The 22,406-nt window shown below is 38.7% G+C and overlaps 2 protein-coding genes across 3 annotated transcripts in view; both read right to left on the reverse strand.

Moving 5' to 3' along the window:
• Nucleotides 1-843: 843 nt before the first annotated feature.
• On the reverse strand, nucleotides 844-10,469 carry SNRNP27 (small nuclear ribonucleoprotein U4/U6.U5 subunit 27). Of its 2 annotated transcripts, XR_003611270.2 has the most exons (7): nucleotides 10,362-10,469; nucleotides 9,229-9,349; nucleotides 8,264-8,376; nucleotides 6,955-7,034; nucleotides 2,426-2,490; nucleotides 1,100-1,263; nucleotides 844-1,012 (listed from the first exon to the last, which is right to left on the reverse strand). XR_003611270.2 is itself a non-coding variant. In XM_028116280.2 (6 exons), the coding sequence occupies exons 1-6, from the start codon at nucleotides 10,393-10,395 to the stop codon at nucleotides 1,209-1,211; spliced, it is 468 nt and encodes a 155-aa protein (XP_027972081.1). In that variant the 5' UTR covers nucleotides 10,396-10,469; the 3' UTR covers nucleotides 844-1,208. The 2 variants fall into 2 exon arrangements, 1 of the variants encoding a protein (XP_027972081.1); XM_028116280.2 differs by having other exon boundaries at nucleotides 844-1,263.
• Nucleotides 10,470-15,568: 5,099 nt separating this feature from the next.
• Nucleotides 15,569-22,406, reverse strand: part of GMCL1 (germ cell-less 1, spermatogenesis associated) — a 36,643-nt gene continuing 29,805 nt past the window's right edge. Inside the window, exons 13-14 of the mRNA XM_028116281.2 lie at nucleotides 21,281-21,368; nucleotides 15,569-17,308 (exon numbers count right to left, since the gene is read on the reverse strand). Of these exons, the coding sequence (XP_027972082.1) occupies nucleotides 17,180-17,308; nucleotides 21,281-21,368 (217 nt within the window). The 3' untranslated portion in view covers nucleotides 15,569-17,179. The remainder of the gene's footprint in view (nucleotides 17,309-21,280; nucleotides 21,369-22,406) is intronic.

Here is a 22,406-nt window from a genome sequence, read left to right on the forward strand (position 1 = left end):
TCTAGCCATACACACATCAAAAGCCTTACGACATACACACATACCCCTTTATCTCACCCAGCAATGCCACATCTAGAACAGAACCTGAGGAAATAATAAAGTACCCCTGGATGGCTCAGTCGTTAAGCGTCTGCCTTCGGCTCAGGTCATGATCCCAGGGTCCTGGGATCAAGCCCTGCATCAGGCTCCCTACTCGGCAGGAAGCCTGCTTCTCCCTCTCCCACTCCCCCTGCTTGTGTTCCCTCTCTCACTGTGTCTCCCTCTGTCAAATAAATAAATAAAATCTTAAAAAAAAAAAAGTACAAAAAGATATATGTAACAGGGATAGTACTCACAGTTTTAATTAAAACAGCAAGTCATGGGAAGGAACCCAAAGTTTGCTCATAAAAGACTAGCTAATAAATTATGGTACAACCAAGCAGCTAAACTTAACTAAAAGTTAAGTTTCTAAATAACATGTAAGAGTATTAAAAACTGTTCACAGTACCTGGGAGAAAAAAGATTAGCAAAAGAGAACAGCATATAAATTCTGATATAATGGGTGGGAGCAATAAATATATACCATAGGAGTCTGGAAAGACATATACCAAAATATTGATTGTTTCTGGGGATAGATTATAGGTGATTTTTGGCCTTTCTTTTTACTTTTTGGTTTCTCCCAAGTTTTTATATAATAAGCATATATTGCTTTTAAAATGAGGAAAAACAATAAATGGAGGAAATAATTGGGGAAAAAAACCACAGAAGATACAAAAATCCAGTTATTTGTAAATTACTAATGAAATCTAAATCTATGTAGGAAAAAACTGTGTAGGGGGACAATTTTACATAGCAATACAAATATTTATCAAATACAAAAGGGTAGAAATATTGCTTTATTTGAGAAACTTACATCCAAATTACTTTTATGTGTTTTAAAAAGTCCTAACAAGCATCCAAGAAGAAAACATATACAGCTTCCACAACAATAAGAACCAAAAATAGGGTTGATGCTTGCCCCAAATGATATTTCCTAAAAGAAAAAAAATGCAGTATTTAACTTTCCTTTTTGTGAGTCAGGGTAAGTGAACTGCACACATCATAAATAAAATTTTCTTACTTTACAAGGACTGTGATCCTGTTTTTAATGCATATTAAATATGAAATACAAAATCCACTCTTCTGAACAAGGTAAGGGAAAAAAAAATCATTCTTTAACATTTCAATTCTCATGCAATGAAATCCAAAGGTCTGTTGAATCCGCCTTTTCGATTCATGTACTGCCTATGATGAGAAGAGAAAACTCATTGTTTATTAAAAAAAAATTCTGACTCCTCTTATAAAATAATAATAATAATATAAATCATCTTTAAATTGGCAAAGTCTAGGGTAAAAAGTATTCATGGTTATTTAATGCACATTAAGGATATTATTTCACTTTCAAAATAACCTAGAAGTATGGAAATATACTTTCAAAATTATTTGGAAAGATTCTACAGACTTAAAAAAAAAAAAAGCTGAAAGTCCATATTTATAGGTAACAATAAGGAAATAGAGAAAAACTCCAAAACAGGTACCCATCAAGTAAATCCAACTGCATATTGTACTAGTTCTCCTCATTAAGACTTTCTCTGAGGGGCGCCTGGGTGGCTCGGTTGTTAAGCATCTGCCTTCAGCTCAGGTCATGATCCCAGCGTCCTGGGATCGAGCCCTGCATCGGGCTCACTGCCCGGCGGGTAGCCTGCTTTTCCCTCTCCCACTCCCCCTGCTTGTGTTCCCTCTCTTGCTGTCTCTCTCTCTGTCAAATAAATAAATAAAATCTTTAAAAAAAAAGACTTTCTTTGAAAATAATTTTAAAAAGGACCGTTAAAGATAATTCTGGTCCTCACCTTACCTCACAGAATTCTCAGATCAAATTATACATATTCTAATTTAATTGGAATATTAGTCTTTTATCAGTAGTAAAGGTTGAGAGAAAGGCATGTTTGAAGATGTCTTGACTTTTCAATTCATTAGGAATTCAGTGAGATTTCAGGTATGGATTGTTTTTTTTTCTGTGATATTAATAAAATATGCCTTAATATACTTAATATACTTAACAGAAAAATATATTTACAATTGAAATCCTTACACAATCACTCACAGGATGGCTTTAATTGAAACCTATAATTATAATGAAATTAAAGTCTAAAGATTTGAGATTAAGCTGTTTTGAAGAAAGAACAATGTTGAGCTTTAAAAGATTTAAGCCTTCTCTATAATAGTGGTTCACATGTAAATTGGAAATTATTTTAACACACCAAAATATAAGCAAAGAATGTCAAAACAAGGGACTATATGGAAACTGCTACATTTCCTATAAACACAACTATCTCATAAATAAATTCTTTCCCAAGCACCTAATTTATATGATTAGTTCAAACATAATAATGGGGGCTAAGCATACCTGTACTTCCTCTTCTGAGACACATTTATGGCATAGGCATTTACAGAGCCATCCACCTTTTTCCCCTAGAGAAAAGCAATAAACAAATATAAAAAATGGAAAGGATATATTAAATGCCTCAAAGAGCTGGATCCTACAGACATACTTAAATGGCAAAATCCATTTAAGAATGAGGAAGCCCCAATAAAAAACTTAAAAAAAAAAAAAAAAAGAATGAGAAAGCCCAGGGGTGCCTGGGTGGCTCAGTCGTTAAATGTCTGTCTTCGGCTCAGGTCCTGATCCCAGGGTCCTAGGATCGAGCCCTGCGTCGGGCTCCCTGCTCAGCGAGGAGCCTGCTTCTCCCTCTCCCACTCCCCCTGCTTGTGTTCCCTTTCTCTACTGTCTCTCTCTCTAATTAAAACAAAAAAAAACTTTAAGAATGAGGAAGCCCAATGAAAGAATTTTCAGACACTGATGATATTCCATGAACTCCCATGTATTACAACTCTGTTCCCATTTTTACATAATCTAACATATTCAAATATTCAAGCCAACAAACATTCATGGTATATATATTTATGTGCAAGGCATGCAGAGAAATAGGGTAGCAGAGCCTAACCTTTTTTGGTCCAAGAATTCTTTGAAACCAAATACCAGTTATGGATATTTTCTCTAGAAAAATTTAACTTATGACCTTAGCTCATAGCTTTCTCAAATCACAGCTGGAAGAGTCACCATTCATTCAGATCTCATTTCTTGCACAGGCCTTGAAATTTTGATTTTTAAATCAAGAATCAGAATACAGGGGTGCCTGGGTGGCTCGGTCGATTGAGTGTACCACTCTTGGTTTCGGCTCAGGCCATGATCTCAGGGTCGTAAGATGGAGCTCGGCATGGGACTCCACGCTCAGCTGGGGGTCTACTTGGGATTCTCTCCCTCTCCCTCTGCCCCTCCCACCTCCCCTCTCTAAATAAATCTTAAAAAAAATCAGAATACAGAGTAACATGCTAATGTTAAGTGTCATTTTTATCAGCCTTTCTTATGTGGTATCTACCCTCTTTTTCACTAATTCCTTTATGGGTCCTTTGATTTGGCCAAGTTAACTCATCACTTGCTGTTTCTTATATCTAAATTGCCATCTCAACCCCCATCCAAGAACCCCAACCATCTGGTTCTTATCCATCATTCAAGGGCCAATTCAAGTGGTCCAGCTGCCAGAAAATCACCCTCTACCTTTCCACAAAGTGTTAACTGTGCTTCCCTCATAATACCTTCCATTTTCTACCTTGCATTATCATGATGTATATACATGTTACCTCCCCTGAGACTGAAAGCTTCTTGTTGGAGGGAGATGGATGCGAGTCACCTTTGCATTCTCACATCCTAGGCCCTGAACTTGCAGGTGCTCAGAAAATAACTGTTAAATGTATGAACACCACCGATTAATGCCATCTCTCTCTCTCTCTCTCACACACACACACACACGTGACCTCCAATTCCCTCCCTCCCTCCCCCCCCCATTATTACTCATGGGAGTATACCCTAACTGCATAGCACACTTACTAGATATTTGTGTTAGGATAAAAAAAGGATTCTTATCCACTGCCCTGAAGTCACGCACAGGTAAGATACATATTTGAGGTGGAGCTAAAATAAATGTATTTGGGGGCACCTGCGTGGCTCAGTTGGTCAAGTATCTGATTCTGACTCATGTCAGGTCATGATCTGGGGGTTGTGGGATTGAGCCCTGTGTTGGGCTCTGTGCTCAGCGGTTCTGCTGGAGATTCTCTCTCTCCCTTTGCCCCCCTCCCTGCTCACACTCTCTCCAAAAATGAATAAATAAATCTTAAAAAAAAAATGTATTTGGTCTTACTTTTCTATTCTTGTTTTCACTACATTGTGGGGGTGTGGTGAGGAGAGTAGAATACTAGGTAAATTACTTGAGGTGTATAGTTTTGTCCTCCCAAGAATAGGAAGTAGGTATGATTTGGAAAGACTGGCTTAGGAAAAAAGTAAATGATGTTAACCATTTTATAAGTTCAATTCCTAAAGGATTATTGGTTTTTGAAAACTACTTGCAGACTTGTGTATTATTAGCCTGTTTTGATTTACATGCTGAAATAGAAAATTATCCATTAATAAACATAACCAAACTTTAAAACATTCTAGAATGTGAAAATGGAAGGCAAAATAAGTGACTACATTGGCACATGAAAAGGTCTATGATGAAATATCACAAGATACATATTACTGAGGGCGCCTGGGTGGCTCAGTTGGTTAAGCGACTGCCTTCGGCTCAGGTCATGATCCTGGAGTCCTGGGATTGAGTCCCACATCAGGCTCCCTGCTCGGCAGGGAGTCTGCTTCTCCCTCTGACCCTCCCCCCTCTCATGTGCTCTCTCTCATTCTTTCTCTCAAATAAATAAATCTTTAAAAAAAAAAAGATACATATTACTGAAAAGCAAATGAACTGAGAGGCTTAATAACTGATGCCCATGAAGCCAACTGCATACAAACTAAATTAACATCCTTGTAGATGTCCTTAAGAAAACAACTGACATCATTTGTTCTCATGGTACTCCTTTTTATGGGATCTATGAATTCTTATCTATTTTTTTCCTTTATAAACAAACACCTTCAGCATAGACTACAGTTAAAAGTATGGCTCCATTTTTACATCTGATTCTCAGAATTTCAAACTTAACAGGCAAAAGTAAACCCGCTGCCCCAGCCTCACCCCAAGAAAATAATTCTAATAGGTTCCCTCCCTGTTTTCTTCTAAAAACAGCAAAATTATAGTTGCTTTACTTTGGAGATATTTTTGTTCACCCAGTGTACATATTAATAAACCATTTCACTTATAAAATACTCTTTGGAAAAACAAATAAGGATTTGGTGTACTCAAGGAAAAAAAACTGATACATAAACTGCATTAAATTCCAAAATGGGAAATAACCATTTGTGAAAACAAGAGCTTATAATTTTCTTTTTTTTTTTTTAAGATTTTATTTATTTACTTGAGAGAGTGAGAGAGAACAAGCAGGCAGAATGGCAGGCAGAAGGAGAGGGAGTAGCAGGCTCCCTGCTGAGCAGGGAGCCTGATGCGGGCTCAATCCCAGGACCCTGGGCTGAAGGCAGATGCTTAACCTACTGAGCCACCCAGGTGCCCCAGAATTCATAATTTTCTTACCTCAGAACAGTCATGCCTCAGTATTCCTCTTGAGTTATACACTGTCATTTTATAAACATGTGAGCCCTACATAATCACAACCATTAGTAAGAAACGTTTACAGCATCTACGATTAGCCCATTCCATTCAAAGATTAGGGGAAGTGGATTATTTTTGACAATTTTTCTTAAAAATCTCAATTTCCATTTACAAAACCACATGGACTTAAGATTCTAGAGAATGTTTTTAAACCATATTCTCAAAGAAAATATATATATATTCCTTCCACACATACTATTCCTTCTATTCTTACTAGCTCCCTCTCTCTATCCCTTCTCTCCTCTTTCCACATCCTCTCTCCATCTCCCCTCCCCCATTTCTCTTTCCATCACATTTCCCTATGTCTTTCTACTCCTTCCCCCCTCCTTCCCTATAATCCCTTCTCTTCATCTTCCTCTCCACAAACCCTCCCTCTTTTTCCTCCCCCACTTCCTTATTCTCTTCAGTATTATGATCAAGGCTAGACAGCATTCACTTTCCAATCCTTCCCCGTTCTGAGCTATGAGGTATATACAGATACCCGATGTCATCGTTCTCTGCAGCTGAACTTCATTCTTGTTTAATAGCACTTTCCCTTCCCAGAACCCTTTCTTGGTTAACCCTATCCCCCAGTCTTTCAGCTTGTCACTTTGGAGTCATCACTGACTTCTCACTCCCACTACCACAACCACCACCACCAACTCTGGCTCCTGAGTAGACTCAATATTCTGGCTTCAGTTCAGGCCTTCATCATCTTTCACTTGCATGACCCAGCAGTTCTCCCTGCCTCCAATCTAACCCGTCTCCCATCTGTCCTCCATGTTGTCCTGGCTCATCTTTCTAAATGCACATATCATTGCTTCCTCTCCTCAACACCTAAAGAATTAACTCTAAATTCCTTGGTATGTCTAAGAGTATCAAAAGCTTCCACAATTTGCTTCCTATCCCGCTTTCTAGCCTCATTCATAGCTACCAGCCTATCAGCACCCTTTTACCAGTCACTGAATTTGAAATTCTCACAATACACTATGCTCCTTCATGCCTACATAGCATCTTCATGAGTTCTTCCCTCTACTTCAAATGATCTTCTTCTTCATCTGATCACCTTGAAGATCAAACTTAAACATGAGGCAAACATGTTTGCCTGAATTCTAATGGCAGCTCAGTGCTTCCTTGCTGTGCTCTCAATGCCCTTCACACAGATACTTCATGTCTTCTAAAGGAAAAACACTTGTATGAATGGAAGAAATTATAAGCAACAGTAAAAGAATATGGAAAAATGTGACAGTAATAATGGATTAATTCAAATCAGAATGTTTAACTGGCTATGTGTTTTACTTACTTTGGTGGAGTCAAAAGAGGCAAATCCCATTAATTTCATCATTTCTATTTCTTCCTCTGTTTTGCCCTCTAAGTCCTCCTCTGCAAAAAATAACACAAAAATACAAATTTTTTTAAAACTCTATCATTTTATATATAGGCATCCCACCTTCCCAAAGTTTGTGGTACACCACTTTGCTTTTAGAGAAGACCTACATTAGGGGCACCTGGATGGCCTAGTTGGTTAAGTGTCCAATTCTTGGCTTTGGCTCAGGTCATGATCTCATAGTTGTGGGATCCAGCCCCATGTCTGGCTCCGTGTTCAGTGAGGAGTCTGCTTCAGATTCTTTCTCCCTCTCCCCCTTCCCGCTTGTGCTCGCTCATGCACATACTCTCTCTCTCTAAAATAAATAAAAAGACCTACATTAGTACTTTTTTTGCTAACCAAAAGAAATGTGAAGAGGATATTTCCTTTTAAGAAAAAAAGCAATTACTGTACTAATGTAGGTCTTTTGTAAAAGCAAAGTGGTGTACCGCAAACTTTTAGAAAGCATGGGATACTCTTTGCCTTATGCCATTTCAGCTTAGGAAAGGTTTCATAGGAAGGCTCTACTTTTGTACCCAGGGGCAGGGGACAACGACATGTCTATATAAAAAGAGAGCTGGTAATAGATTAATAGTTACTCCAGGGTGCCTGGGTGGCTCAGTCAGTTAAGCGTCTGCCTTCGGCTGAGGTCATGGTCCCAGGTCCTGGGATTGAGCCCCACATCGGGCTCCCTGCTCAGTGGGGAGTCTGCTTCTGCCTCTCCCGTCTCTCCTCTCTGTTCATGTTCTCGCTTGCGAGAATCTCTCTCAAAAAAAAAATACATAAAATCTTAAAAAAAAAAATAGTTACTCCACCTCAGCAGCAGAGAACACACAAAACAATTAGCTAAAGGACTAGGAAACTGGAAAAAATTCCTCTTCAGTTTGGACACAATGTAACTTAAGATGCACTGAGGGAATATGCTCTCCATCCTCCTTCAGAAGAGACTGCTTAAAATGACATGGTTGGAGCCTTTGGGCAGGACCACTTTTAATATCAGATACGACACTAGTTTTGAAGGTACTTCCAAAATAGAATATTCTCATGTTTTTAACTGGCCTTCTTATATCAGGAGCACCACAGATAATGAGCAACTAAGGTACAATGATAAAATCTCAAAACCATATGAACACTATAAAAAATTTAATATTTAAATGTTCCCAAATTATACTTTTATAATTTTATCATGACTAAAGTTATAAGAACAAGGCTGTATTTTTCCTAGTTATTTATCTAATAACATTACCAGTAATCTGGCGTTCTTTGCTCTTTGTTTCTTTTGTTTCTTTCTTTTCCTCATCTCTTCTTTCTTTCACTCGAGAAGGGGAAGGAGATGTGGATCTATGTCGTCTTGGGGATCTAATATTTAATAAGTAAAGATATCAGAAGCAGAGACATAACTGGTGACGTGGTGATTGACAAATATATACATGAGCTCCTAAAAGGTAAAGGCTGAACAAAAGCCAGGCTCCAAAGAACCAGGAGTGCATTCCACATAGCAGAACAAGGAAGAAGGTTCTGCCTAGGCCCTGACTGTTAACAAAAAACCAGAAATATAATTTATTGCTGTAATCATCAGTCTTAGTATAGCTAGGGCTAAAAAAATTTTTTGCAAGGCAGAAAAAGAAAAGTTTCTAACAACTACAAATACACAAAAAGTTGACTTAAACAGCAGTTGATACTTATTAAGAATCAAGAGTCAATTTCTAAGGTTCTTTCAAGATCTCACAATCTTGTTTACATATTTGAGTAAACCTTCATCACCAAAAAGTTAGTAAAAACAAAACAGGGGCACCTGGCTGGCTCAGTCCCTGGAGCATGTGACTCTTGATCTCAGGACTGTGAGCTGGAGTCCCAAATTGGGTACAGAAATTACTTACAAAAATGAAATCTTAAAAAAAAAAGAAAGAAAGAAAACCAAAACCAAAAAACCCCCAAAATACAAAACCCTTATTTCCTACTCCTGCCAGGCACCACGCTAGTGTTTTTCATGTATTATTTCTCATTTCTTCCTCAAGGCAACTCTACGGCAAAGAGTGTGATGAACCCCATTTACCAATGAAAATGTTGGGTTTAAAATAAGGTGGGCTTAAGTTCCCCTCATTTCATGAAACTGTAAATCTCTTTTAAGTGATAAAAACAAAATTAAGGGCAGCGACTAGTTTCTTTGGGACTTGCGGTAAAACTTCAGGTTTTTTTCCCTGCACTCACCTGGAGCGTCTTCTGTGCGGGGATCGAGAGCGGCTCCTTCGCCGATCTCTCTCCCGGGACCGGGACCTTTCTCGGCGCCTGCGTTCTCGCTCACGGGATGTGGACCGGGACCGCCTGCGCTCTAATACAAACACACAAAATCTTTTTGCAGAGGCAAATTACCTCAAATATCTAGAGCTGCGCCGTCCCATGGAAATATAATGCCAGCCATTTCTAGTAGTCACATTAAAAAAGTAAAAAGACACAGGTAGAATTAATTTTAACATTGTTACTTGACCCAATATACCCCAATCATTATCATTTCACCATGTACTCGATATGAAAATTGAGATATTACTTTTTTTTGGTATTTAATAGGAAATCTGGAGTGTATTCTACACTTACCAGCACTTCCTAATTCGGACTGAGCACATTTTAAGTGCTCAAGAGCCATATGCGAATCGCGGCCTCATTCAACTTTTCACAAAATCAAGTGGAAGGTGATAAAGACTAACCAGAGGAGGAAGAACCGAGGGTCTAAGTCAGATCTCCTGATCGAAGTCCTGGGTTCTTTACATCCCACTGCCTCATTTATGGGGGTGGGTGCCAGAAGATATTACGAGGTGCGCTCCCTGGACGCAAAATTCTAAATATCGATTTTCCAATTATATAAACTGGGAAGGAAGCTAACATCGAGCATTCAAGAACTAGGCATTACCACATGCTGAGTGTTATGGAATATGACATTAATTCTCACATCAGTTTTTTAAAGATAGGTAGTACTACCCCGAATGTCTAATTATGGGAATTCGGTCTCAGAAGGGCTGGATGACTTGCACAAGGCCACCCAGAAATTAAGTGAGGGAACCGTGGTCTGATTCTAAATCCCTCAGTCACAAGTATAACAAGTTATTGTATGAGGCTGACAACGAGTCCGCGAAACTCTAACTTAGAGGAAGGAAAACCGCCTTCAAACCGGAGGGCTGAAGAGTAAAGGGCTCAGGTCTTTGTTTCCCCCGCCCCCATCCAGCCCCACTCTTCTCCTCCTCAGGAAAAAAGGGCCTTTCTCTCCGCTGCGTTCGTACTTGGGGAGACAAGAAGGAGGGGGGACTCGCCTCCGACCAAGCCCCAGACCAAATTCCCTCTGGACTCACCCCTCCGCGGGGAGCGGCTGCGGCTGCGACCCATCCGGAATCTTCCTCCACCTCACTCTGCCCCGGACACGACTGCGCAACAACTTCCGGGAAGGCCGGGTACTGAGCTTTCACCGCCGACTGGAAAACGTAGAAACGATTCTGGAGGGTTCCGGCTTCTAAAGAAGCGAGGCTGAGCTGAGCCTGCCTATAATCGTGCAGCCTGCCCGGGTGCCACAACTTCTAAGCCCAGACGTTGTCACCAGGGAGTCTCTAAAAAGCTCCATACAAGCCACATAGCCCAATTTTCGAGTCCTGCTTGCAGACGCTGCTTGCCACTAGAAATTAAGGCCAGATACCAGAAGCCATAGACTCCAAACAAGCCCCCCCATGACCCAGTTTTCCACCGCTTTGGTCCGGTTTAGCGGCTCTGCTAACCCTCCACGTGACCTCCGGATTATTGACATCTAATAGGAGTAACAAAAAACACAGCTACCAGTGCCATGATAGATCTGACTGCACTCATTTAAGGGAAGAAAAGAATTGGCCCTCTCATTCTGAGAAGTCTCCTCTCTCCTCAAAAGCTCTGAGGTCCGGTTGCTTACCATCCCCTTTAATTACCTTAACCCCATAAAACCCTGACAGGAGACCTAATAGGAAAAAGGTACCTTTAGAGCATAAGCTCCCCTTCTCTATTCTCTAGTTACTGAATAAATTACCTCGTTGCCCTCAAATACTGTTTCGTTATTTGGCAAATGGTATTGAGTAGAAACAAAACAAAACAAAACAAAACAAAAACCCTGCCGCTTTGGTAACAAGATTCAGGTGAGAACAGAGTTTTCATCTCTGCTCATCTAGCCCCACTTTCCTGGTGGCTTCTTCATCTTCTGTGTCCACAATGGGCTTTAAAATGTGCTACCTGATATTCTCTAAAGGTCTGATAAAAGCTGTATACCCTCCACCCCAATTCAGTTCTCATTTTCCCATTTTTCTTTCCAGTTCTTGCCCACAGGCATAGAATATTTATAACAAACCAATTCTAGACATAGAATACACAAAGTTTACGTCCACACAGGGGAGCACTATGGTGGGTCAGGAGCCAGGAGCAAGGGGAAAGCATGGGTGAGAGGTTTTATTGTGGTTTTTGCAGGAAGGAACAGCAGAGGCAGGGTACACATAAGAGGTTTTGTTTTTTAGAGAGGGGGAGGGAGGGGAGGGACAGAGGAAGAGGGAGAGAGAGAATCTCAAGCAGGCTCGGTGCCCAATACCCCGCCAAGCCTGATGCAGGGCTGCATCTCATGACACTGAGATCATGACCTGAGCCAAAATTGAGTTGGATGCTTAACTGACTGAGCCACCCAGGCTCCCCAAGCTAAGAGATTTAAGATTGGATAGAAAAGTTTCAGTGGGCTTTGGGATGTAGTGGCTATCCTGAGTTGTTTGGTACCTGGCCCTGGGGTCATTAGGGCAGAGCAATATTGCCTTGGCTTGTGAAAGTTTGATAAAGAAGGTGATTGGAGGGTTTGGGCTTTTATTGGCTAGAAGGAGAGACATTTGCCATCTCTAGGAACAGATAGCCCTGGGAAGGGCAGTCTCAGCAAGGCCCCAGATGACAAAAAAATAAAAAAATAAATAAAAAAACATGATTAATACAGTTTTCACACAAACATTTATTGCACACCTATATACCAGGGGATTAATCAGTGAAAAAAACACAAATCTGCTCTTGAGTAGCTTGCAGTCCAGTGAGGGATACACACAAGTAAATAGCATGCGAGTGCATTGATAGGGGAAGAATTAGATATTGTGAGGGCACAAGACAGGTCCCTAACTGGTTTTGAGGGGGAGGGTTGTCAAGAAGTTTCCAAGAGGAAATAATGTCCAAACAAGACCTTAAGAAGGAGTTAGAAATTAGCCAGGAGAAATGGGGTGACATTTGTGGGGAGATATGGAAGAGATTTTTCAGCAGTAGTCTGAATGTGTGAGGGCAAGAGGCAAGGGAGAGGAAATACAAAGGCTGAAATAGGCTTGTAAACTATGGTAAAGAGTTATTCTAAGGCAGAGGCAATAGGGAGTCTTTGAGGGCTTTTAAAGATGGGAGGGAATCAGATCTGAGTTTATTCAGAGAACACTTAATGTGGATACTTGACTAGAGGGGGAATACAATAGGAGGCTGGTAAAATAATCTAGATCGGAAATTACAGTGGCCTGTACTAGAATGGTATCAGTAGGTAAAGCGGAAAGTGGCTGAATTTGAGAAATAGTTGCTAAAACAGGAAAAACGTGATTTTGGATAAAGATGATGAGGGAATTAGAAGATTCAAGAATGACATCCAGGATTCTGGCTTGTTAAACTGGATCATTAGATGGTAGCATCACTTGCTAATAAGATAAGGCATATATGATAAATTCAGGAGAAAGATAATGTTCAGATCTGGACATGCTCATTTGAAGGGCCACTTTGAACACTCAGGAGGATTAGTGTTCTAGTCCTCTAGATGTGTATCTGAAGCTCATTAGAGATCCAGGCTGGAACTACAGAAAAATAAATCATCAGAGGGGTGCCTGGGTGGCTCAGTTGGTTAAGCATCTGCCTTCAAGTCAAGCCATGATCCCAGGGTCCTGGAATCCAGCCTTATGTTGCGCTCCCTGCTCAGCGGGCAGTCTGCTTCTCCCTCTGTCCCTCCCCCATGCTTGTGCTCGCTCTCTCTCAAATAAATAAAATCTTAAAAAAAAAGAAAATCATCAGAATATAGATGTTCATCTGAAGCCATGAGTGCATGAAATCACTTGGTGCAGCCTCAGGACAGAAAAGGGCCTGGAGACAGCCAGAGTAGACTAAGATGAGTCACTGAAAGGAGACTAAAGGAGTGGGCAGAGAAACAGAATGAACCGGGTGAGTGTGATGTCAGAGAAGTTTAAGAGAAGGCTGCTTTGTAAGGGGGACAAAGTGGTAAATTTTAAGTGTTACTGAAAAAGAATGAAAAAAATACATCCAACCTATAGAATTTAGCAACAAAGTCTCTGTTGACTCAGAAGTTTTAGTGGAGTTGAGTTGTGCATGGGTTTTGAAGTGGAGACAGAATTTGGAGAACCTTTATGAGAAGTTTAACTGATGCAGGGCAAAATACGGCAGTGGGTGAAGGTATATGTTTGGTTTTTCAAAGATATGAGAAACTTAAGCACATTTAAATATTGGTGTGAATGAGCCAGTATAGAGAGAAAAAAAAAGTAAAGATACAGAAGAGAAAGGGAAAAACCAAAGGAATAAGTTCCCTAATGGAGATTAAACCTTACCTGGGGAAAGAAATGGTGTGTCTCCAAAAGTCTCCTTCCCCTTTAAAATGTGGGACAGAAATTGGGTTCTGCTAGGGCTTCCTTACTTAATGATCAAATTGCCTTCTCTCAGGATGTAGGTTATCCAGCACTGAATATCTTTCAGCACTGTATCTGGAAGAAAATCCTTTATATTTCTGATAAATAGTTTGAGGTACCCTCATTCCATTTTAATGGAATTCAAGTGGGGTAGGGTCAACACTTGTTGACACACTTGCTTTTAAGTTCCCTCCCCAACCAAACAATACTTTTTCAATAAAGGCAAACTGTATTTAAAGTATGTATATACCTCACATAAGAACCAACATTAACAATCTGTAATTGTCCGCAAATGTACTAATCTCTAGCCTTGGTTGAATTTTGTTTTACTTTGCTAGTCCTATTTTTAAAAAATCACCAGCTTTTACAAAAGTATCCTACTTTATCATTACATGTGGGTGCATGCTGTTGAGTCAGTAATCTCCCCCCCCCAAGTTAGATGCAGTCTGACCTCTAGTTAACAGTGACTGATGATGTTTGAGGCTTTTTTTTATACCCCTGCACCTGGACCCTGGGAAAAATGTCAAACTCTCTGGCTGAGGAGAGTTTTTGTTTGTTTTTTAGGTCCATATTGCTTTAAATTATGAATCAACATTATCATTTCAAGTATTTGATCTAATCTACCAATGGCACCGCTGGCTCTATCATCTATTATTAACATGGGTTCATCTTTAAGGGAATATAACTTTTGATATAGTTTCAACATTAATAGTTCAATATTCTGGACCAACTGTTCAAAAGAACTTTCTGCAATGATGGAAATATTCTATATCTGCACTGTCCAATACTGTGGCCACTAGTTACATGTGGTTACTAAGCACAATGTGCCTAGTGTGACAGAGGAAGTAAATTTTAACTTCTATTTAATCTTAATTAACTTAAATTTAAATAGCTACAAGGGCTCCTGGGTGGCTAGGTTAGGCATCTGACTCTTGATCTCACTCAGGTCTTGATCTCAGGGTCTTGAATTCAAGCCCTTAAAAATGGGATGAGCACTGAGTGCTGTATCACTAAATTCTACTCCTAAAACCAGTACTACACTATATGTTAACTAACTTGAATTTAAATAAAAATTTTTAAAAAATAGCCACAGTGACCCTTGGTAACCTCACTTTTGCACCCGATATTGAAAATTATTCATATATAATGGTAATCCCATTCAAAGACTTAAAATGTGATAAAATGTTAACCACTGAACACTTAATAAAAAGCTAGTGACTACCACTGTTCATTTAATTTTGCCTGTGCCTTGCTAAGTTTCAAGGCAAATCCATTAAAAAAAAAAGTTATGTTCATATTCCTCTTTGGCATGAGACTCTAAATATTTTCTCTTACGGACCTCTTCTTTACTGATAACAAAGTTAATTGATACTAATAACCAAGTTACTGATAATAATTATTAATGGGTAAATATTGTTTTCTAGCCTTAGAAGCTTAAAAAAAAAAGACTTGGCAATGGTATAAGGCAAAGGCAGACAAACACAAAATCTTTCATATATAATGGTTTATATGATATTCAGCTGACATTATTAATACTTTATGGAAAATATTCCTACTGAAAAGAATGAAAAATTGATGCTAAGGAAATAAAAACAAAAGCAGATCTCTACTATCAGTAGCTGACAATTACCAATTTCTCAGATGAGAACACAACCTACTTGTGATTGAAGAAGTAGTTATTATTTGTGGATGATGTAAGCAATTTGGCTAGGAAAGAACCAAAGGACAGGAACCATAAATAATTCAAATTTGGTTAATTTATATAATGAAATGAAATAGTTAATTTTACGCACTAATACACTCAAACTGTCTCTTTACTCCCAATATTTCTAAAAATTCAATTAATCACATAATTCAAATTAAGGTTGTTACTTATATTTTTTAGCAAGGAACCTCTGATGCTAGAATAAGATAGAAAAAGAAGTATCTCATGAAAGAGATATAATTACAGCCAAATATAAAAATCAGAAAAGCAGACTCTTGATATAGCTAAATTATTATATTTAAAACATTTAAACGACAGCTTGTGGGGGGGCATTTAAAAGGTTCCTTTAAGTCAAAGAGGATGAATTTTGAAAGGAGAAGAGCAATTTATGAACCTATGGACCTATTACTGGGGAAGAAAAACTATCAGATTCCAAAAGTTAAATCTAATTGGAAAAAAAAATCTAACTAGAAAGAAAAAAATTCTGTTTTCAACTAAGTTTTGTGTCCATTTTATATAAGAGCTTATTTATTCTTTTTCCAAATGGGTATTTATTATTTGTACAGATACATAAAAATGATTCCCAATTTTTAAAATATACTAAAAATATACATTAACCACAAAAAGCATTTACTCTGACTGGAAAGAAGATGAGCATGGCTATTTGCAAAATAGCAGTAAACATAAGAAGCAAACATATAAATCATGACAAGTGTACATCCCATTTTTGACAAAAATAAGTTCTATTTTTACATTATGCTTTATTGTAAGCTTCTATATGAGATCCTCCGACCTTATTTACATATACTATGAAATTTCTATTAGCATGTATAACTCAAAGGCACTCAATTCAGAGGTTTATAAGGTCCTGAGCTTAAGTAGGAAACAGGATTCCCAACCAAAATTTGAACATAAATAATTCTGAAGATCAGAGAATATGAAAATGTTTAAAGTGTAATATTTGGTACATAAATAATCCATGACCTAAGAATAAAGTACAGAATGTCAAAGAAAAGACCGTGTAAGGCAAAGAAATATCCTCAGGTTCAAACTGATTTTCTCCCCCAATCAAGTTCATTTGAAAGTGTAAAGCTGATTTTGTTAAAAATCCTAAGAAAGCTAAATTAAACCCAAAATAAAATAGCACGAAAATGCTTATGTTAAATAAAAAGTTCCCCAGCTTAGTCTCCAAAACCACAAAAAAGTATTTAATGATTAAAAACAAGCACAGCTTGGAGGGATATCAGAGTATGAGGAGGAATCATAAAGAGCAGTTGAAAAAATTAAAGGACAGCTTCAAATGCACCAACTGAAAGAGCATTTATAATTAGCCATTCAAATTGTTCCTTTAGCATTCTTTTAGCCAAATAAAAATAAATTTACAGATAGATAACTGACATTCACTAACATTAGGTAGGATCAAAGTTTAAACTAAAAATCAAATCTATATTAGGCTGCAAAGTGAAATTTGCCTATGGTGGTTTTCTTCTGATGCTTAAAAATTAAAAGCACGAGTCAACATCTTTATAACAGAAATGGTTTGACAGATATTTTCTTGGCTTTAAAACTTTTTTTTTTCATGTATGCATAGAAATGTAATGAGCATAAGAATAGTCTTCTGTATTATCTGTACAGTCCATAAGGCCTTTGTCATTGTTAGTCACCTTAGATGTGAGTATCAATAGGGCCATTAAATTAAAGCTGGCCGAAAAAGTTTTCAAAGTAAGGAAGCTGCAGTTGTTTCCAACTGATGAGATCCTCAGTTTTCTGGATTTTCTGGATGATGATTATTTTCAGTTCTTTTTTCTGGTGATATATACAGGAAGTTACAGCAGATATATAAAGGGAAGATCAGAAGCCTGCTGTCCAAGTTCATCACTACTTGTTCCTATAAAACAAATTTGTAGCTTTAATGACAAGACAAACAGAAAACAGAAAACCATACTGTTGAACTGAGTAAACTGAAGGAGATCACATGGTGGTTAAGAGCTTGCATCTGAAGTCTCAAAGTCACCGTTCTAATCTTGAAACTCCCACCTACTAGCTGTGACGTTGGACAAGTCAATGACTTGTCAACTGCAGCTTTCTTACTGTAAGATAAATAAAAGTACTCACCTCACATGATTATAGTGAGGATTAAATGAGACAATGCACATAGAAGACTCAGCAAAGCCAGCCATGTATGAAGTACTCAGTAATGGCAGTTATTTTCATTATTGAAAAATTTCTATCAAGTACCTACATATCTTATGAACAGATATAGTCAAGAAAAATATAGCAATTTGACTTCATTTCCTGATCCTGTAGGTATAGCAAATAAATAGGAAGAAGGTGGGAAGCCATTATTAGCACCAACAAGCATGGTTCCCATGTTCCCACTCTTGTTTAAGATTTTCCACTATCTCTAATGCAAACATATTGTCTCTTGGAATGTAAAAATACATTATCATGTAAAATCAATTTCAGGCTCAGTTACACTAGCACACATGAGAATGCCTTGAAATCTCACAGAGACAAGAGTCGATCCTATATCTGAGAGCCACAAATGTAACCATCTCTCATTCTACAGATCTCCATTTGGAACCCTGTACGAACAGCATTTGGTGAACAGAGTTAAGTCTTCAGAGGAAAAGGAACAGCACTGGAACTTCTACTTTCTGAATACTTAGATATATTCTCTGCAGTAATATACATTGGTTTTGCCTTATTTTATACGTTTTGAAGAACATACTATTAAACACTATTTAAGCCTCAAGTTTTTGATTTTTTACTAAGGAAGATGCTCCTACAATGAAGAGAGACTAACACACTGGAACATTTGAATGACTGATATAGGCTTAACTGGACATAGCTTCTGTCCTGGGGGAAAAGCAAGATAAATTGGGTAAGGAAGGTAAGGAACACACACATACACAAAGTGGAAGCAGAGAAGCCCATAGATCACAGCATCAGACAGAGTGGCGGCATCCTCCTACGTTTCCATTTCTACTTCCAGACCATTTTTCTCCATCTTTGTTTACAAATCTCTGCTTCTCTGGGTTCACCTCCTGTTCTGTATAGAGCTCTATTACTTCCCCACATTCTTCATCTAGGTCTAAATTCCAAGATCTATACATCTAACTCTCCACTGGAAACCTTCACTTAGACATAAAGCAACTCCAATTCAAACCATCAGCTACTGGCTACTACCTCTTCTTCTTCACAGGCCATCTATACTTTCACCCTTGCAGTTTGGCTTTGACTCGCCATCCCAGCTCTTGAATGTCTCACCAGGTTACTTTTTTTGCTTATCCCTCAAATACCAGTGTCCCCTAGGTTTCTGTCCTGTTAGATTCTCTACACATTTCCTGGAGGATATCTCATCCAGTCATTATTTCTAGCCCAGGCATTGCTTGTAAACCCAGATCCACTTATCCACCACCCAGCACACTTTCATCTTAATGCCCTCAAATTAAATATGGCTTAAACTGAATTCATCATCTTTTCACCTGCAGTTTGTCATGTTCATTTTCCTTCCTATACTTCAAATCAAAGGAATAAGTACTATAAATCAAGTTGCCCAAGTCAGAATACTAGGAACTATTTTTAAAAAAGGTTTTATTTATTTCTCAGAATGAGAGAGAGAGCACAAGCAGGGGGGAGTGGCAGAGGGAGAAGCAGGTTCCCCACTGAGTAACGAGTCTAATGTGGGACTCGATCCTGGGACCCTGGGATCACAACCTGAGCTGAAGGCAGACGCTTAACCGACTGAGCCACCCAGGCGACCGTAGGAACTATCTTTAACTACTCTCTCACCTTCACAAAATTAGGCACCAAATTCTATCAACTGCACTGCTTTATTTCTAGAACCCATCAACGTTTCTTCATCCCCATTGCTACCTTCCTTAAGTTAAGGTTTTCATCCTTTATCTGGATTATAACAATAGCTTCTAAATCATCTTTCACCTATTACCATGTCTCTAATCCTTCTTACACATTGCTGAGATCCTTCACCTAATGCAAGTCTAGTCTGCATAGTCCTGTAAGATAGATAGCTATCAAACAGGGGCGCCTGGGTGGCTCAGTTGTTAAGTGTCTGCCTTCAGCTCAGGTCGTGACCCCAGGGTCCTGGGATGGAGCCCCGAGTTGGGCTCCCTGCTCAGCGGGAAGCCTGCTTCTCCCTCTCCCACTCCCCCTGCTTGTGTTCCCTCTCTCGCTGTCTTGCTGTCAAATAAATAAAATATTAAAAAAAAATTTAAACTGAATCAGCTCTTTAAAAAAAAAAGATAGCTATAAATTATACAAAAATCGGGGGCACCTGGGTGGCACAGAACCTAGCATATGGCAGGGACTCAAATGTTTGCTGAATGAACACTCAAGGAACACTTGAAATACAACTATTATATTGGTCTGGTGTTTTTGAATCTCTGGCTGCTTTGAGCCATGACAGTATTTTTTATGAAGTTCCAGGTAGAAAGTAAAGATAGCCATTGTTCATGCAGCTCCAGAGGGTGCCAGGGGGACTAACAAAGTTCTATTGAAGGCAGATCTAAACTTTTCTTTTTATGTATCTACCTTCTCCAATGCTATCTACCATGTGTGAGAGAGTCTGCTCTCTGTTGCTAGAATTGCAACAAGTGGAGGACCCTCTGTCAGAATGTTGTTAAAGGAGTTCTCATACAGGCTATGTGAGGTTAGAACTATGTGAGGTTACAACTATCACTCCAAGGTTCCTCGCAGTGCTAAATTCTCATGTTCTGTAAGAGGCTCTTCAGTTGAAGAAAACGGCTAGCTTCTACTAATTGTGAACTACAGGCTCTGAACCTTTTATTAAAAAACAGTATGTCCCTTGGAATGGTGGTTAGTTTTAATAGAAATAAACTTCCTTAGTATTTTAAGATTTATTTGAGAGAGAGAGAGAGAGCATGCACGAGAGCGAGCGTGTGTGCCAGTGAACATGAGCAGGCGGAACAGCAGCAGGGGGTTTAGGAGAAGTAGGCTCCACGCTGGGCAGGGAGCCCGATGCCGGGCTTGATCCCAGGACCCAGGACCATGACCTGAGCTGAAGGCGCTTAACTGAGTGAGCCACCCAGGTGCCCCTAAACTTCACTAACATTTTAGCAGCTCTCATACTACTTTTTGAAAATGGTTTACTTTCTTATCATGACATTTTGAAACTTCTGCATGCATGTGATATATGAAGAAACAAATGGCTTTAGAGTTTTGGGAACATAACAGATGCATGCTACTTTAGAATAATCTATTGTGCTAGAGGATAATGTTCTCTTAATATTCAGGAGCTATGCAGACATACTGGATTATCCTCAAAGTGTTTGCTATTAATCTATAAATAAATGCATTTATGAGCACAATGGATAAAGCAATTAGGATTCATAACTTTTTGAAGAAGTTATTCAGGATAAACCAATTATTTCCCTATTATCAGCTTTTCCCTGCCCCTCAAATCAAATTGTTTCCTTTTTTTTGGTCTTAGTTACACTTCTAATAAAATGGGGGTAAATTATGCATATGTGAACACAGTTATTTCCATCTCTACCTTCAAAAAACTTTTTTAAAGATTTTATTTATTTGACACAGGGGTGGGGGAGAGGAAGCACAAGCAGGGGGAACAGAGGGGCAGAGGGAGAAGCAGGTTCCACGCTGAGCAGGAAGCCCGATGTGGGGCTCTGAGGCTCGATCCCAGGACCCTGGGATCACGACCAGAGCTGAAGGCAGCTGCTTAATCGACTGAGCCACCCAGGTGCCCTCAAAAAACTTTTAAACTAATCTTTAAATCAAATGTTAATTCTACTTAAGAATTTTCAAGAGGATTCAAAAGACAAATACTATAACCAAACAACAGAAAAGTAATCAAACATACCTGATCCTTTTCAAGTGTAAGTATTTGATAGCCAGTTGTTCTACTACATACTAGTTTTCCACTACTATCAAAAGAGGCCAAACGTAACCTAGGATTAAAAAAAAACCAATACAAATAAAAAAAATAAACATTTTTTTTAAAGTAATCTCTACACCCAACGTGGGGCTCAAACCCACAACCCCAAGATCAAGAGTCGCATGCTCCACTAACTGAGCCAGCCAGGTACCCCTAAACATATGATTTTTTTAACCACAGATTAATTTAAACAAACCCTCCTTTACTTTAATATTTACTTTTCTCTTCCACATTCTTTTATTTGATAAAAGATTTTAAGAAGTTTTTTCAAATTCTAAACTGATCCTCTGAGAGATATGTAAGCTTTTGCTATTATACATATCTAGGGTATAAAATAATTCATAAATGTCTTTTTTATTGTGGTAGAATATACATAAAATTTACTATTTTAACCACTTCTAAGTGTATAGTTCTCAGCATTAAATATATTCACACTGTTCTGCAATCATCAGTGTCATCTATCTCCAGAACTTTTTCATCTTCCCATCTGAAACTCTGTACCCAGTGAACATGAATTCCCCCCATTTCCCCTACCTTGGCCCCTGACAACCACCATTCTAATTTCCCTGTCTATGAACTTGTCTACTCGAGGTACCTCATATGAGTAGAGTAATACAGTATCTGTTCTTTTGTGACTGGCTTATTTCACTTAACATAATGTCATCAAGGTTCATGTTGGTGCATGTGTAAGGATTTCCTTCCGTTTCAAGGCTGAATAAAATTCCATTGTAGATATGGACAATATCTACATGGACACCCATTGATGGACACTTGGGTTGCTTCCACCTTCTGGCCATTGTGAACAATGCTGCTGTGAAAATGAATGTACCAATAATATCTTTGCCAGTCCCTCCTTATAATTCTTTTGGGTAAATACCCAGAAGGGGAATTGTTGGATCATATGGTAATTCTATGTTTAATTTTTTGAGGAAATGCCATTTCATTTTCCATAAAGGATACACCATTTTACATTCCCATCAGCAATGCACAAAGGTCCAATTTCTCCACATCCTCATCAACACTTTGTTTTTGATAATAACCATCCCAATGG

The sequence above is a fragment of the Eumetopias jubatus genome, unplaced genomic scaffold (assembly GCF_037043125.1).
Source record: "Eumetopias jubatus isolate StellerSeaLion01/CBP00866 unplaced genomic scaffold, mEumJub1_p1.0 scaffold_9, whole genome shotgun sequence".
In the NCBI taxonomy this organism is placed as follows: Eukaryota; Metazoa; Chordata; class Mammalia; order Carnivora; family Otariidae; genus Eumetopias; species Eumetopias jubatus.